Source organism: Gekko japonicus, unplaced genomic scaffold, assembly GCF_001447785.1.
Source record: "Gekko japonicus isolate JY-2015 unplaced genomic scaffold, Gekko_japonicus_V1.1 scaffold2048, whole genome shotgun sequence".
Lineage (NCBI taxonomy): Eukaryota > Metazoa > Chordata > Lepidosauria > Squamata > Gekkonidae > Gekko > Gekko japonicus.
The window spans coordinates 280,924-297,654 of NW_015160895.1; the positions used below are offsets into that span (position 1 = coordinate 280,924).

Genomic DNA, 16,731 nt, shown 5'->3' on the forward strand with positions numbered 1-16,731 from the left:
TCAAAGGAGAAACCTGGCGGAGGCACATAAATTTAAGCCCACTATGCCTTCAGAGTGTGGTTTGAATGCTCTTTAATGCTTACAGGTACAAACTGACTAGCCACTAGCTTGAATCCTTTCACCAACACAAGATTACAGCCACACCAGCCTGTCCTTTCCCAGGAGTTAGACTAAGTGGTACAAGGTCTGCTCATCACCAGAGACACACCTAACGACACTCTATTCTCTCCCAGAGGAAGAGCTAAACCAGTCTGCAGTGGGCACTATCTTCAAGCTGTCTGTTCTTTTACTGATCCAGACCTGAACTGTAACTGGACTCTCCCAGAGGCAGATTTGAACTCCCCTCTACACTGTCCCAGAGGCAGACCTGAACTGGCTCCTGCTGTGTTTCCCTCCAACACTTCATTCCCCTTCTGAAAGGCAATTGGATACTCAGGCAGCACTCCCACAGCAGGGCCAGCTGAGTGGCTCTTTTCTCTTTCAGGGGCAGGACAGCCTCCTGTCCATCACAAGTGAATTTGATGACCAGAGTATGCACTATGGGAAGTGAAGTCAATAAGACCTTTTTAAAAATGGAGTATAAATTTGATGTTAGTAAGCTCTAACTTGATCAGTTCTTTCTGGTTCCTTTTCGTTATGCACTGCAAAGACACTAAATAATCTTCATAGTTGCTATAATAAGAATGTTTGTAAATTCCAACATGTAAGCTTAGCAACATTGTTTCTGTATTAGTGGATATGCATTCCTGTTTGTTTGACTCCCCCCCCCCCCAATTCCTTTATTCATGCAGGATGGTGCAATATTAGTATTTTTGCCTGGATGGGATAACATTAGCACTCTACATGACCTTCTGATGTCTCAAGTTATGTTCAAATCAGGTAAAATAAATCTTATTTTTTTAATTAAATTTTTTAAAAATGTTACATTTATGAATAGCATAGTTTTATCCAATAGAATTATCATCACGATTTAACAAAAAACAATATAACCAAACTTTAAATACAGATGTATATCTCAAAAATATATCATTTTTAAAAAATCTTATTCATTTCGCAAGTATGGTATAGTATGGTCTCAGTTGTTTTTGCTTAAACTGTCACCTAGACTTCAGAAATAGTCTTTTCTCTGCCATGTCAGTATGGTATCATAGGCTGTGAAATTATGATAGTGTATCTGTGTGTACATCACATGTGAAACTCATACAAGTTTGCTGTCTATACGATATTGTTTAGAAAGGACTGCTGGATTCTTAAATGTGTTCTTAAATGTTTACTTTAAATAGATCTCAGCAACAACTGAATCTACACAGCCAAGCCAGTTGTGTCTTTTAATGTCCCAGAAGACCTTTTTGTGTCTGTGTGTGTATTGTGTTGAGATGATATTTTGACTGGAACTGTGCTACAGGCAGTCACTATGAGTGGCCCTAGTGTGGCATAGGCAGGCAGTGATAACATCTGTGGTGGCAGTCAGAGTGTCAGCTGGTAAATGTTTCCCTAGAGTAAGCTGGTGATTAAAAAGCATCCAGCATGAGAATTGTCACCTCTAAGGGGGATTCATATGTTGCACAACTAAGGGTCAGAGTGATCACATGCCTCAAGGCTTCTGCATCTGCTCTGTCAGGCGTGACAGCTAGCTTGGTGCCAAAGACTACATGTAGATTTGTCTATGACAAGCCCTATGGAGTTGTGCTGGAAATTATTGGCAGTTAATTTATTAGTATTGACTTTGCTATCTATCAGCTATTAAAAACCAGCTCCTGGTTTTTAACTGGGTACCTAATTGCTGTCCTGACCTGGATAGCCCAAGCTTGTCACATCTCGGAAGCTAAGCAGGGTTGGCCTTGGTTAGTACTTGGATGGAAGACCAACAAGGAAGTCCAGGGTTGCTGTGCAGAGGCAGGCAATGGCAAACCACCTCTGAACATCTCTAGCTTTGAAAACCCTTTGCGGTCTCCATAAGTTGGCTGCAATTTGTTGGCACTTTACACATACACATATGGAAATACTAAAGCTGGGAAACAGATATCTGGAATTGGTTGCATCCAAGGTATAATAAGTGAAGATAGAAGCTACCAGTATATTTAAATTTATTAGAATACTTAGTTTGCTTGTTTGAAAAAATGTTTTTACTCTAAGGAATACTAGAGATTTGTGTACAAAGGTAGATAAGTATTTTTCTTTTAGGCTGTTCAGAAAAGACTATGACTATTGGTGAGGCTATACAAGCATTAGTAGTTGATATGAATTGTGTCTCTAGCTGACATGCCCAGTTGGAAAAAAACCCCTATATGAATAACTATGCAGTTATACCTTCTTTTATTCATCAGGTCTCTAATTTTTAGTTTTACCACTGAATTCTACATAAATGTTTATGTTCATTTTCAGACAGGTTCATTATCATTCCTTTGCATTCATTAATGCCTACTGTTAATCAGACCCAGGTAAGTGTTACAGTCAACAATAATAATTTTAATGTGTATTTGCATATGATTAAAAGAAACCCTTTTGTGTACTGTAGCCTAAATATGTAGTACAAACAAGAGGCTTGTAAAGAATCATGGGAAAGACAGTTTGGAAATCACAATCCAGGTCTCCCCCCTCCAGACTTTTAGAATATCTCAAGTGTTTGACCAGCCTGAACCCCCCCCCACTAATCTGTTAACATTTTCTTTTTCCAAGAGCATATTAATTCATCCCTTAGCAGATTTTAATTGTTCCTATCCATAGAATCTCCTTGTTTGTTGATGGCCCAGACTTGCTACTTTGGCTATTTGTACTTTGGCCACTGCATTTATTATAGGGTATAGCCATGGTGGCTTAGAGGTTAAGATGCTGAGCTGCAGACCAGAAGGTCTGTACGGCAGTTCAAGACCCTACTGCTGCGTGATGGAGTGAGCTCCCGTCTCTGGCCCCAGCTCCTGCCAACCTATCAGTTTGAAAGCAAGAAATTACAAGTAGATAAATAGGTACCACTTCGGTGGGAAGGTAACAGCATTCCGTGCACCTCGGCGTTTAGCCATGATGACTATGGAAACATCTTTGGACAACGCTGGCTCTTTGGCTTGGAAACGGAGATGAGCACCGCCCCCTAGAGTCGGATTCGACTAGCTTTCGAGCAAGGGAAATCTTTACCTTTACTTTATAGCTGTTTAGTATTTAAACTAAACTAGAATGATTGGTAAAAAATCGAGCTATTGAGCTATTACTGAGTCTTTTATTATTAACTCTATGCACCAAAAGAATGAATATTTTAAATACAAAAAGTTGAAATAAAAAAAGACATGTTCGTACAGTGCTTGCCCCCTGGAGTCCCTGTGTATAATGAAATTGGGTTCACATACCAGCTCTCTCCTCTCGGAAATATAGACCACAGTGAGTTAGATCTCACAATAAATGTCTGCTAATTGTGAAACATTCTGATTAGCAGAAGGGGACTACCACCACCACCACCCTGTATTCCCAAATGTTTTCTGCTACTCCCTGTAGGAACAACATGAGGGGGTAGTTTGAGATCTGTAGTAAGGAGGGGGGCATCTGCAAGAATTGTTCCCTTTCCTTGGTGGAAAGTTCTTATGATGCCCAAGCCAGTGCTTTAACTGGGAGATAGCCTAGTTGTTTGAACACTGGACAGCCCTCATTCTAGAGTGTACCTGCTTTCAAAAGACTAAAGACTGTATCCCGTATTTTGAATAGCCTGCTTTGAACTTCAGGTTTACTGCTGCTGGCATCCTAATAAGCCTTTATTAATAAACTGAATACAAAGCTTTGGATGTCTGGTGATGCTTAGTTGACCCGGGGTGAAATTAAACTAGAATGTCTGTGTGTGTGTACGTAATGACAAAGCCTAAATCAGCCAAACAGATTAAGAAATTGAGCAAAGTTTGAGTCCAGTGGCATCTTTAAGACAGAGTTTTATTCAAGGTATACTTCTTCAGATACAGTGAAATGGAAATTACCAGTCCATACATATAGGTAGAGGGTGAGCAGTAAATTAGCATACAGCATAATGAAGATGTTTAACAGATTCAAGGACCAAATAGGAAAAAGAAGCTTAGTTTATATGATTACCATTTGTTTGGGTTTAATTCTGGGGGGGAACATAGTAAAGGAAATAAATATGTCAAAATTGGAGGCTGATGGGCAGGTGTATTCTTAATTGTGGAAAGCTGAGAGTAATTAACTGAGAAATTGTAACAGATTTCCTGGAACACTCATGCTCTTTGTTTTGTTTACACTTTTTTTCTTTGTAGGTTTTTAAGAAGACCCCCTATGGAGTTCGTAAAATTGTAATAGCTACCAATATCGCTGAAACTAGGTACATTTTTGTTTATGCCTCTAGAAACAGTTGAAATTAACATGTTAGCAAAATCAGAGTTATTGTAATGAAGAAGTATAAATTTCTAATATTTGTAATACCTGTGTTTGTAATAGGATAGGAACAATCTAATATTTGTAATACAGTTGAAGGAAAAATTAATGAAAAAGGCATTCATTGAGCATATTTTCTGATCAGTTTTGTTTGGAACGGTTATACAAAGATAGCTATACCTTTATTGGTCTGACTGTACGCCTAAATTTCAAGTTAGCTTGTGAAAAAACTGAAAGGAGTGTTTAATATTTTCTGTTTTGCTGGGCTTTGCACCTGGTTTTTGAAGGTGAGTAAGAAGTTAAGACAGTCCAGGCCATGCTCCCCCTGGGGGGTGTCCTCTGTTAGGGTACTTCAGACTCTTCACTGCTTGTTGCTCCAGGAAGAAAGGGGCAGACTTGACTGATGGTGCTTAGCTTTGGTATGTCTGCTGCAAAACCAGTTGCTGGTCAGAGCCTTAAATGTTGTTTTGATAGAGCAGATTTTCCTCATTTCATATAAACATGCTTAAAATATAGGATAAGTCCGGAACTCTGAGCATGAAACCTGATTAGAAACACATTCTATGAATCCTCAGGTGATTTTTTCCACCAATGGAAGAAGTGTGAGAGATTTGTTTTGCTATTTCCGACTCTCTGTCCAGATCCCATCTTTCTTATGAGGGCTTGTTGTCCCTCACAAGCAGTATTTGGGGGGAGTTAGTTGGTTCTACTTCAAGGAGGAAGGTGGAAAAATTCCAGTCTGCTGGTGGAAGTTCTTTGTGTCAGTGGAAGACAATTTGGATCTAAAGCTCTCTCTGGTATTACAGTGGAAACTTGTGCCTTCTGATGAGAATTTCAGCTTTTTGACGTGTGATCAATGGAAATCTTCTGTCAACAGTTCAAGCAGACTAACTTTTTGCTTACATTTTTGTAGCTTTTTCCCACTTAACAAATGCATTTTTAAAAAGTAGTACACTGAAGCAACTAAGAGTTGTTAGAATTGTGTAATCTTCCAGTTAGAGTGGGCAGGTGGCCTTATATCTGGTTTTGCAGTGCTAAGGATGTCTCTGGATGAAGTTAGAAAAACTAATTACTTCTCTTTGCTTCGCAATTTTGTAGCATCACCATAGATGATGTGGTATATGTGATAGATGGTGGAAAGATAAAGGAAACTCACTTTGATACCCAGAACAACATTAGTACAATGGCTGCGGAGTGGGTCAGTAAAGCAAATGCCAAGCAAAGGAAAGGTAGAGCAGGAAGGTAAGAATGATGTCTACCACTGTAAATTTGGCAAACACTAACGTTTGTGCAAACTGAAAATGTTAAAATACCTCTAGATGTACTTCAGAGGCATTTAACCTCTTATGTCCCACCCCTTTACAAGTTAATCATGTGAGCAACCTGTATTAGGTAAGGTCTTTAAGACTCTCATTCTCCTACCTTAATTTCAGTAAGATTCTTGATTTAAATAAAATAATAAATTGTATATTTTTATATACAAGGGATGGCATAAACATTATATAGCATCTTTGTAATAATGTATGCAGATTGGAGAAGCAAATAACTTCATAAATGTTGCCGGTCACTTTGCAGAGTCCAGCCGGGTCACTGCTATCATTTGTACAATGGTCTGCGTGCCAGTTTGCTGGAGGATTATCAATTGCCAGAAATCTTGAGGACACCTTTGGAGGAACTCTGTTTACAAATCAAGGTGATACTCTGCTATTTGAGTAAATCATGTGGGTTGCAAAACTTTGTGATTTTTTCAAGTTTTTTGTATTAAGCACCAACATTCAGAATTAACTAAAGTGTTAGCAATTCAGGTTAATCACATATTGGGAGCTACATGGTCATATGAAGCTTCCTGAATGCAGAGGGTTCTACTGCCCTAGCTAGCTACCAATAGGAAGTGGAGCGCCATCCCTGCTGCTCTTTACTATCTTTAGATTAGACCTTGCTGCTTGTGGCCATATTGCATGACCTTATACCATCTGTGGCGAACAAGTTTTGCTGCAATGATGCTGAATCTATGGAATGACCCTTGGAGTGTTGTGTGGAGTTCAAGAAAGGGTAAATTCTCTGGATTCTCTCTCCAAAGGGGTTTTGGCTGTTGAAATTTTATTGCCACTGCTCTGGTATTTCTGACTTTTGTCATCTTGTTGGGGCTTTATGTTACTGTCTGCTAGTTTATAACATTAAAGATTAGATACATTTTTTACCACATTGTTGAGTCTTTATGTACTTGTAGGCTACTAGTTAGAAGCTGAGATCATAAAGCTGCATAAACTGTTACCAGAGCTTTCTCATTATTTCAGTGGAATTCAGCTTCTTTCCCCTTTTCTTCGGTCCAGCTTCTCTTGATTGCAAGAGCAGTCCATGCAGGATGGGGAGTAGGGTTGCCAGGTGAGCTTACTGGGAGCAGAGAGTTTCTTCACATGATTCAGTGATGTGTCCACGTGCCTTCCAGTGTGACCTGGAAGTGATGTGGGGACATCGGCATAATTCTCTGGCTTTTGGGCAATTAGCTTCTACCATAGAGTTTTTGCCCCGAAACCAAACCATCTCCCCGATGTGCCCACGTCACTTCCAGGTCACGTTGAAGTCATGTAGGCACATTGCTGAAATGTTGGGTGTGCCTCCCTTGTTGGGGAAGGAACCTCCCGCCCCCCCGCCAGCCAGCTGATTGGCAGTGGAGAGGTGGGACCTGGCAGCAGGGGACCCCTGCCCCCACTAGGGGGGTCTGGCATCCCTAATGGGGAGGGTGGTTACTGCTCACAGGCAGATGTCTTAAGCATTGTGGGAACTGGCTTCACAGTTCTTTGGTTCTGGCCAAGTGATTTTATTTCTGACTCTGGCATCCCATCTTATTTAGAACTTAATTGACTCAATGTTACTTGTGGCTGAGTTACAGAACAGCCAGCAGCTGTGTAAACAGCTTCTTTTTCCTCTAAAAATCCTTGGTTAGCCTCTTCCGGCTACCACTTAGTACATTTTTTCACTATCCTCATCTTGACCCATATTGATGTGTCATTCAGGTTATATAACAAACTTTTAGTGCTGCAATCCTTAACAAGCCTGCTAGGGGAACTCAGTGGGATATACTTCTGATTAAACGTGCTTAAGATTGCAATGTGAGGATGAAATGAAGGAGAAGAGAATGATGTAAGCCACTTTGAGATCCTTTTGGAAAGACAGGTGGGATAGAAATGAAGTAAATAAAGTCAGTTTACTAATTTATAAATAAGGGACCATAAATATTGACTACTGGAAAGTGTATTGGAAAATACCCACTATTTGAAAGTTTATTTACTGTCCTTTTGAGTGTATATAAAAATGACTCTTGGAAAGAAATGTATAGAATGACCCTACAATATTGTTGGAGCTTACCATCAGTGTGTGATGTTATAACATCTGTGTGCACCTGATATTGTTCCAGATTTTAAAGCTTGGAGGAATTGCTCACTTTCTGAGTAAGCTAATGGATCCACCATCTCGGGATGCTGTGTTGCTGTCCATAGATCATCTTATGCAGCTGGTAAGTTTCTGTTTAGCCCACATGGTAGAATTCAGAATATTTACGTCATAATACCTTGTAGTTAGACTGAAAAAGTGAACAACTTGATGGTTTGGAGGAGTCAAATATTGCTGTTTGATTACTATCAAAACCCTTATAGCACAGACAGATCTATGAAAAGTCTTAATTCTTCCTCTAAGAATTGTGCAAAAGTTCTTGGTCGACTTGTTCTCACTACAGATTTAACTAGAAAAATTAGGGTATTGAAACAAAATGGGTCAGTATATATTTTTTTTCATTGTAAATTCTTTGTAGAGGGTAGAGAAGGTGGATCACTGTGAAATTGGTCAGATAACTTTATGTGCAGAATTGAATGTCTTTGATATGCTTCTATTCTTGGATGTAATCCTTATAAACAGTGACAAGTTAGTTAACTTATTTTTGGACTTTTCTATTTTATATTATAGACAAGGTAACCTATTGTGGGATCATCTTCTATTTGATAGAGTCTAATTTAGTGTTTTCTTAAACATGCCACTGTTCCCGAGGCAGAGACTATGTCTTCCTGGCATTTTTTACTGTGTAGGGATTTTTTTTCCTGTAGAGAAGCATTCAGTCGTGTGATCTCCCACCTGCAATCTTGTCCAGAAATAGGTCTACTGACCAGCTTATCTTCTGTTTGTCAATTCTCAGCACTACCCTGAATATCTGTTGCAAATTGGCAAAAGGGCATTTGGGAAAAGATGGATTTAGTGAAGATTAATGCAAGATTTAAAATAAATTGAGCAATTGGGAGGTAGAAACTAGACAAGTAGGAAAATCTAAGAAGAATCTGTTGTAGGGACAGCACATAGTAAAAGTATATTTGTACATAAATTCAGAAGTATGGGTGCATTAAGCACGTAAATATGACTATTTTTGTAGAGTGCATTAATATTACAGTTTAATGAAATGAATGAGTCTTTCTCACAACTTAACTTCTGTTGTTTCATAACAAGTCTAATAGATCCTGTCATCATTCAGGTGTTATTGGTCCTGATCTTCTTGATATTCATATCTTCTTTCTAACAGAATGCCTTAGATAGACAAGAAGAATTGACTCCACTTGGGGTCCATTTGGCACGGTTACCGGTGGAGCCACACATTGGGAAAATGATTCTCTTTGGCGCTTTATTCTGTTGCTTAGATCCTGTCCTCACTATTGCAGCCAGCCTCAGCTTCAAGGATCCGTTTGTCATCCCCCTGGTAATGTATCTGAAGAGAGAGTTAAGAAGTAAAACACAGAATGCTTCTCATTCTGAAAGGGCCAGGAGTAAATGTGTGGGAAAAGTCTGGGTTTGTCAAGCTTTTCCCATCCTATGTTTTTTTTATTGTCACGGTAGATCCAGCAACTGGAAATAGTTTTAATCTATTGTATTGTTGCCTATTCACTTTGTATCTTAAAAGTGAGGAAATAATATACAGGTATTCGCCTGACAACTTATTTTGTCTGAAGGGTAAGGAAAAAGTAGCAGATGCAAGAAGAAAGGAACTGTCAAAGAACTGCAAAAGTGACCATCTCACAGTTGTGAATGCTTTCCAGGTAGGTACACTCTGATTGACAACGTGTGCCTGACTCACAGTGGCTTTAAATTAATTATTAGTTGTAAACTAATCAAACAGCAGGCAGAGACTTCAGATGCTTTATGTAGACAGTCTCCACTTAACTGAAATCTGCTGGGTACTGCTTGTTCCAGCCTACCCTGGACATATTACTCATGTGAGCAGACTTTGTCATTACTTTTATTCCAAGCATGATTGTATTATTTTCTGCTCTGATATATATTCCACTGGTACCATATGCAGATGTAATTGTAATCACATCCTCCCTGTTACAAACTCATGAAGTGCTTTTTCACTCTCACTTTGGAATTGGTTTAATACACTTCTGGAGCATATTGTCTCGGACCAGCTGGATGGGAAATGAATACAGTTAGCAATACAGTCCCAAGTAGAGTTATACCCTTCCAAGTCTATTGAAGTCAATGCACCGTGGCTCTGTTTTTCTGCTCTTCTACCTCTGGTTTGCCCCGTATATTCTAATTTAGTTGTTTTGGCATAGATGTACAGTTTTACACAAAAGAATTATTATGCTACAGTGTTTAACATGACTTATTACCCATCCCATTAATTCTTTCTCCTCCTCCCATCATTGTTATATCCCTATCCCATTTTTATATGCATTTTATTTGTTTGTTGTTAAATTATTATGTACTGTTTAATTGTGGGTGGGATAGCTGTTGTATTAAAATATTAATTTTAAAATGATTATATATTGTGATATTTGCATTCCATTTCCCTTGTGCCTTATGTACCATGCTTGCTAGTTCTTCCTGCTACCTAGCAATTCAATTCAACAAGAAAAAAACATGATCACAATCTCATTGACCCTGGTGTTGCTGACAGGTCTAAAATATTGAACCAGATCTATACTGAACATCTCTTCTCTTCAGGGTTGGGAAGAAGCCCAGCGCCGTGGATTCAGGTGTGAGAAAGATTATTGCTGGGAATATTTTCTTTCTCCGAATACATTGCAGGTAACGCAATTATTTGTATTTGAAAAGTGTAAACCTAGACTAAGTTGTATCCTTCTACAGCTCATTGACTTCAGTGGATTTAGAAGGGTGCAACTCTGCTTAGGATTGCATTGTAAATCAAGAAAAACAAATTGTTCAACATATTGTGGCAGAGCTTATTATCGGTGGATTTGTGTTGCTCTCCAGATGCTGCGTAACATGAAAGGGCAGTTTGCAGAACATCTCCTTGCCGCCGGGTTTGTGAATAGCAGAAACCCCAAAGATTCCAAATCCAACATTAACTCAGGTAACTGGAGAAGGGTAATAGTCCAGTGGGTGTCCTTTAATTCTCCCTTTGTGAATTCTGTCTCACTTGGCCATGTTATCTTCCACAGACAATGAGAAGTTACTCAAAGCTGTTATGTGTGCTGGTTTATATCCAAAGGTTGCAAAGATCCGAGCAAACTTCAGCAAAAGAAGGAAAATGTAAGGCTTTCCCCAGTTTTATTCTTGGCTTTGTAATTTTCTTTAAAAAATACGTACCTTTGCATGATAACAAATTTGGGGATGGGAGTACCGGGGGAAGATGTGTTGAGTATTTTGCTTCTGAAATGGTGCAAGTCTATCACATGGGTCAAACAGGTTAATTTGAGGGCAGCTTCCCAAATTACGTATCTGTACCTTTACCATTCATACCTTAACAAAGTGCTGGGAAACAGAGTGAAGATGAATGTTTGTGTTAATCTAAGGATTTTTTTTATGGGAGGCCTTGGATGTTTGAATATTGCCTGCCTTGCCTAAGCATGTGGTAGCCACAGTACACATAGTCCTCTCTTTCCTTTTTATTTATCAGTTGCATTGTTTTGCTTAACTTCTTCAGTGAAGAGCATGGACTGAGCACCTGATTTCATTTAGTCCAACTGCAAATGTAACACTTCTGCCTTGCTGGGTTAGTCTGAAGGCTATCTAGTCCCATATTCTGTTGCCAGTAGTGGGCAGCAAAATACTGCGGTGCCTCTGAAGGTGCTGGCCTTTCCCAGTTGTGCTTCTGCTGTGACCAAGTGGTCACACTTTGCGAGCTCCCTGAGTTCTAAATAAGTCCTGAGCTCATGGGTCTTCTCATGGGTAAAGTCCTCACTCTGTGTCCGCCACTCTATGTGACAACAAGAACACAACTCGCTTGATTTTCTCTTTCCTTGCTTTTATGTAACACTTGAACCAGCTCCTAGTGGCCTTATCATATAGTAATCATGCTAGTATATCAGCATTTCTACATCCTCTTGGTTGTCTTGGAACAGCAAAGTGACTGCCATGTTCTAGAACTGTAAAGAAATGTAGTATTGCTACAAGCATGGGGACCACATACAATGTGATATTTCTTTATTCTTTTGATCAGAAGAGCCTATTGTGTCTGAAAACCCAGAATGTTGCCTTGGAAAATAAGAAGCTATTTTTGAAGGTGTTTTAGTGGGAGAATTTTATATTCCACAGATCCCCAAGTAAGGTTAACACAAAATGTGTAGGGGTTATTAACATATTGGAATAAAATTTTCTTCCTCCTGCACCGTTTTTTCTTACAGCCCTTCGTTTTCTTCTTGCATTGTAAAATAATGGTTCTTTTTGTAACAAACTGTAGTAACCTGTAGTAATCTTGAGCCACATGCAATAGTGTAGTTTTGCCACCAGGTAGAGCTGCAAATGTACTCTTAAACAGGATAGTTATCTCAGTGATTTCATTCTGATATCCTTATTCTGAATGTTTTTGTTCAGTAAATGGCTAGCAAAAAATATACCAAAAAAGATACCTTCTTTTGATCTAAATGCTTATGTTAGAGTAGGCAAGAAAAGTTTTAGACAATAACCTTCCATAGGCTGTTTATGCATTAGCTTTTATGAATGCAATTAAGAGGTTCCTTTGAAGGGTAACAGCATTGTCACTTATTTATTCTTAAATTTATTCTTATTTATATCCCACCCTTCCTGCTGTGGCGGGAAAATTTAGTTTTTGCTCTCTCCCCGCCAAATCAACAAAACTATCTTTATATAAATAGAACCTTATTCCTTAGAATACAAAAATAAAACACAGATTCCAAGGGAGATTGAGTACATCTTCTGCAAGTGTTTATCACCAACGTACAACTCGTTTTATGCTGTGATTTTAAATGGGAGAAATGTCAAGTGTTCGGAAGGGGAGATGTTTAAAATGTTTACACTGATTTTTGATTCTTGTCCAAATAATCTAGTGGCTAATCTATGGTCTACTATTTAGCGTTCATTGTAATTTATGCAGAGTTTAAGTTGACTGCTGTGAGAGGAAAAAATCTTATCCAAAAATACTCTTGTCTAGGTTACATCTAAAATACGACTTTTTATGTCTTTAAGGGTTAAAGTTTCCACTAAAACAGATGGAACAGTTTACATTCATCCTAAATCTGTCAATGTTGAAGAGACAGAGTTTCATTACAACTGGCTCGTTTATCACTTGAAAATGAGAACGAGCAGTGTAAGTGAATATCATTTTAGCACTTTTATAAATGTGTGTAAACTTGAATTATTATTTTCTCATGTTGTGAATGTCACATTTAGTTTTGCTGATGCTGTGACATACTTATTTGCTTTAATGCTTCTGTCTGATCTACAGGTGCACCTTTACTATCTCTGTCTATCTCAGGGTGGCCTTTCAGGGAGCTCAGGATGGTGTAACCAGTACTCTCCTCCACTTTTTTCCTAAAACCAACCCTGTAAAGTAAAGGTTAGGCTAAGGGGTCTCAAAGACATCATGGTCAATTTGGGATTTGAATCCAAGCCTTAGTTTTAACATACTAGAATATATATAGCGCACTGGTTCTCTCAAGTAAGCTAAAACTTTCCCCCAATGGGATACAGTAATGATGGGAGCATGTCATAAATCCAGACTTCACGGGCTTTCTCAACCTCTTATTACTGGGATTTGCTGGGATTTCTTATACTTCTCTGCACCAGTTCTCATGCCCTCCAGTTTCCTCTTGAGATTCCGTGCCTCTCATTTTACCTGCCTTTTACTGCAAGAGAGTGAAATGGAAAAATCCTGTTATATGATTTTTAAATCAACCCTGGTGTATTTTTTTTACTATTTTCGCCATTGCTTATATACATTCTTAGTCCTGTTTTTCCCTGATTTTATTAATGCTTTTGTAATTAAAACGTTAGGCTTCTTTTTTTAATCTAAAACATTTGTATCCCACCTCCTCGGTTGTCGCTCTTGAGGTAGCATGCAAAGCTGGATAGTGTCCCAGAAGGCAGATTGTCTTGCTTTCATTAAAAACTTTGCATTCAGTTAGTTGGTGGAAATTTTCATCACATTACCATTTTGGTTAGACTTGAAATAATTTGATGCTGAAAGGATGCTGGTGCTCTGTTACAATTCTATTAGCATACTCCTGTTGTGCTGAATATATTTCTTGTTACAGATATACCTGTATGATTGCACAGAAGTCTCGCCGTACTGTTTGCTGTTCTTTGGAGGAGACATTTCTATCGAGAAGGATAAAGACCAGGACACTATTGCCGTGGACAAATGGATTGTCTTCCAGTCTCCAGCACGGATAGCCCAGTTAGTGAAGGTGAGTGTGCTACCCCTTTCTTCTATCCAGGTTGGCAACCAAAGCCTTATTTAAGGCTTCTTAAAGGAACCATTATGATATATTATAAAGAGAACCCTTTTTAACATGAGCGTGTTTACGGCTCTGAAAATTTCATCCCATTTTTGAGCAATTCACTCTGGAGGGAATCCTCATCAGAATGTTTATCTCAGGCTTTTTTGTCCCTCTTTCTGTCATTGTGGGTGAGAGAATAACAAACTGGATACACCCCATTTATTTGAGAATGGCATCTTCCTTGCAGCCTACTCACCCACAATAGGGGTTCACAGTGAGGGCAGGGAGGTTCCATGTTCAAATAAATGTGGCACAGCCCAGTACATTCGTTACATTTTCTTTGCAATCATGGGTGGGGAAGAGCTTGCAAGACTTACCTTACATTATGGAAAGATGCTGGTGACTGAGCAGGGCTGTAATTTGGTGTGGCAAGGGAAAGTGAGATGTATAGTTCGTAATTGCCTTATGTTTGCTAAATTAAAGTTACGCTTATCTGAATGCTGTTCGAAATTTTTACACATTTGAACACTTAAGAGACAGCTATTTTTTCGTGGTCTATTTGTTACAGTGTTGAGAACATAAGAAGAGCCCTGCTGGATCAGACCAGTGGTCCATCTAGTGCCGCATCCTCTTGCACACTGTGGCCAACCAGTTCCTCTGGAGGGCCAACAACAGGGCATAGAGGCTGAGGCCTTCCCCTGATGTTGCCTCCTGGCACTGGTAGTCAGAGGTTTACTGCCTCTGAATGTGGAGGTTCCCTTTAGTTACCATGGCTAGTAGCCACTGGTACACTAGTAGACCTAACCTCCAGGAATGTCTAATTCCCCTTTTCAGGCCTTCTTTGTCTGTGGCTATCACAACATCCTCTGACAGCAAATTCCACATTTTAGTCACTCATTACAATGTAGAAGTGCTCGCTTATATCCAACAGAGCGGTTCCACAAGTGGAAAGACTTCTGCCCTTGGAACAAGACTTTCTCATCTCTCCCTTCCTGCTGCAGCCCCCAGATCCCCTCTCCCCCAATGCTGCTCCTTCTGTCAGCAGAAGCACTTTTATTGGATCCAAGATGTAAGCCCGATTAGGGATTGGTATATTTGAAAAGTGATGCTGATCAGCAGTTTCTTGGTAAGAATAAGTCAAGCTGCAAAAGCCTAAACATTCTGCTTGCAGTAGGGTCCTCCTAAAATATTAATGTATGGGCAATGTTTTCAGGGAAAGATCAAAATAAATTACTGCTTTCAGAGTGTACATATACACAGTGCATTTTGGAAGAACTTAACAGAGAAAGCCATTTCTAAAACTTGTAAGTTTAGCTCGGCATCAAACCGTGTAGCCAGCTGAATTTTTCAACATCCTTTACAGACTGATACTTAATTGGACATAGGATTAAAAAAAGAAAAGTAGGTCACTCTTATTTCCAGGGAGAAAATTGAAGTTTTGACACTACTGTAGAAAAAGTAGAATAACTGTCAAAACTTGCTTTGTTAGTTCTTTCCAACCACTATCCTTTTTTTTATCTGCAGGATTTGAAGAAAGAATTGGATGACCTTCTGCAAGAGAAAATAGAAAACCCACACCCTGTGGACTGGAACAATACTAAATCAAGAGACACTGCAGTACTGACAGCCATTATAGACTTAATCACAACACAGGAGAATGAAACAGCCAGAAACTTTGCCCCCCGTTCGGAGAACGAACTGTACAGTTAACAGTGTTCCTTTGCTGCTGAAGAAATGACAGCACTACCTGATTTTTTTGTTGTTGGTAGTTTATCTTGGGGCATCTTGAAATGTCACACATAGTGAATACGCAGTGTCAGTAGTTTTCAGTAGTTCAGAATGGCTCCATGTGTATGGCATGCAACATATAAAATAGATTTTGCTAGTGTTACACAGTCTGATGTATTGTATTGTCATGTCTATATAGTGCTCGTTAAGGACTGTAACTTTTCCAGGCGCAAGCTGGATGAAATTGAAAATGAACAGAAAGCATTTTTGACATTATCCTGCTGTTTATACTTGTCTGTGGAGCAATTGTCACTTTTTAAAGTGGGGCAAATAACTGAAATTTTCAGCCATAAGCATGTGTTCTGTTCTGAATGCTTGATAAGTGTGTCTGGACAGCCAGAAAGCACATTGCTGGGAAGTTGTAACGTTCTGTAAAACAAACCTACTGAGTCCTGAACTTCCAAAAGAGATCCAAGGACTAATATGTGAAAGGCAATTTTTTTTCTACTTTAAATAAAAGTGTTGTAAAAGGCTGTTCTTGAGACAAGTCAGTGATCAGGTTTTTCTAGATATTTTGAGTCAGCATCTGCACTCCAGTCCTTCTGGAGGCCATACACTAGATGAGTGGGGAATCACATGTACTGATCATTCAGCTTAGGCTGCACATCCGTAGAATCCCCATTAGAAAAATCTAAATCCTGCTAATTGTCTGTTTATGGAACTTACAGTGAATGTTTCCTGAGATTTTAAGTCCTTCTGTATTATATGACACAACTAAGTGGAGGTTAAGAACTTGATGTCACTGCCTGCTGAAGAACAGGAAGAGTTGCATCAGTGCTTAGTTCTCATGTCCCTTTCTTACACACCCAGGGAAATGCTGATCGCTACTTGGGTCAGAAAGCAATTTTTCTCCAGGCCAGTTTGGCCAGGGATCCTGGAGTGTTTTTGC

The 16,731-nt window shown here is 39.2% G+C and overlaps 1 protein-coding gene across 1 annotated transcript in view; it reads left to right on the top strand.

Annotated features, from left to right (window-relative positions):
- DHX36 (DEAH-box helicase 36) overlaps positions 1–16,308 on the top strand; it is a 29,083-nt gene extending 12,775 nt beyond the window's left edge. Inside the window, exons 12-25 of the mRNA XM_015423754.1 lie at positions 792–879; positions 2,386–2,441; positions 4,251–4,315; positions 5,467–5,610; positions 5,944–6,061; positions 7,787–7,885; positions 8,936–9,109; positions 9,360–9,446; positions 10,357–10,440; positions 10,627–10,726; positions 10,815–10,905; positions 12,802–12,922; positions 13,869–14,021; positions 15,579–16,308. Of these exons, the coding sequence (XP_015279240.1) occupies positions 792–879; positions 2,386–2,441; positions 4,251–4,315; positions 5,467–5,610; positions 5,944–6,061; positions 7,787–7,885; positions 8,936–9,109; positions 9,360–9,446; positions 10,357–10,440; positions 10,627–10,726; positions 10,815–10,905; positions 12,802–12,922; positions 13,869–14,021; positions 15,579–15,764 (1,566 nt within the window). The 3' untranslated portion in view covers positions 15,765–16,308. The remainder of the gene's footprint in view (positions 1–791; positions 880–2,385; positions 2,442–4,250; positions 4,316–5,466; positions 5,611–5,943; positions 6,062–7,786; positions 7,886–8,935; positions 9,110–9,359; positions 9,447–10,356; positions 10,441–10,626; positions 10,727–10,814; positions 10,906–12,801; positions 12,923–13,868; positions 14,022–15,578) is intronic.
- Positions 16,309–16,731: the final 423 nt, after the last annotated feature.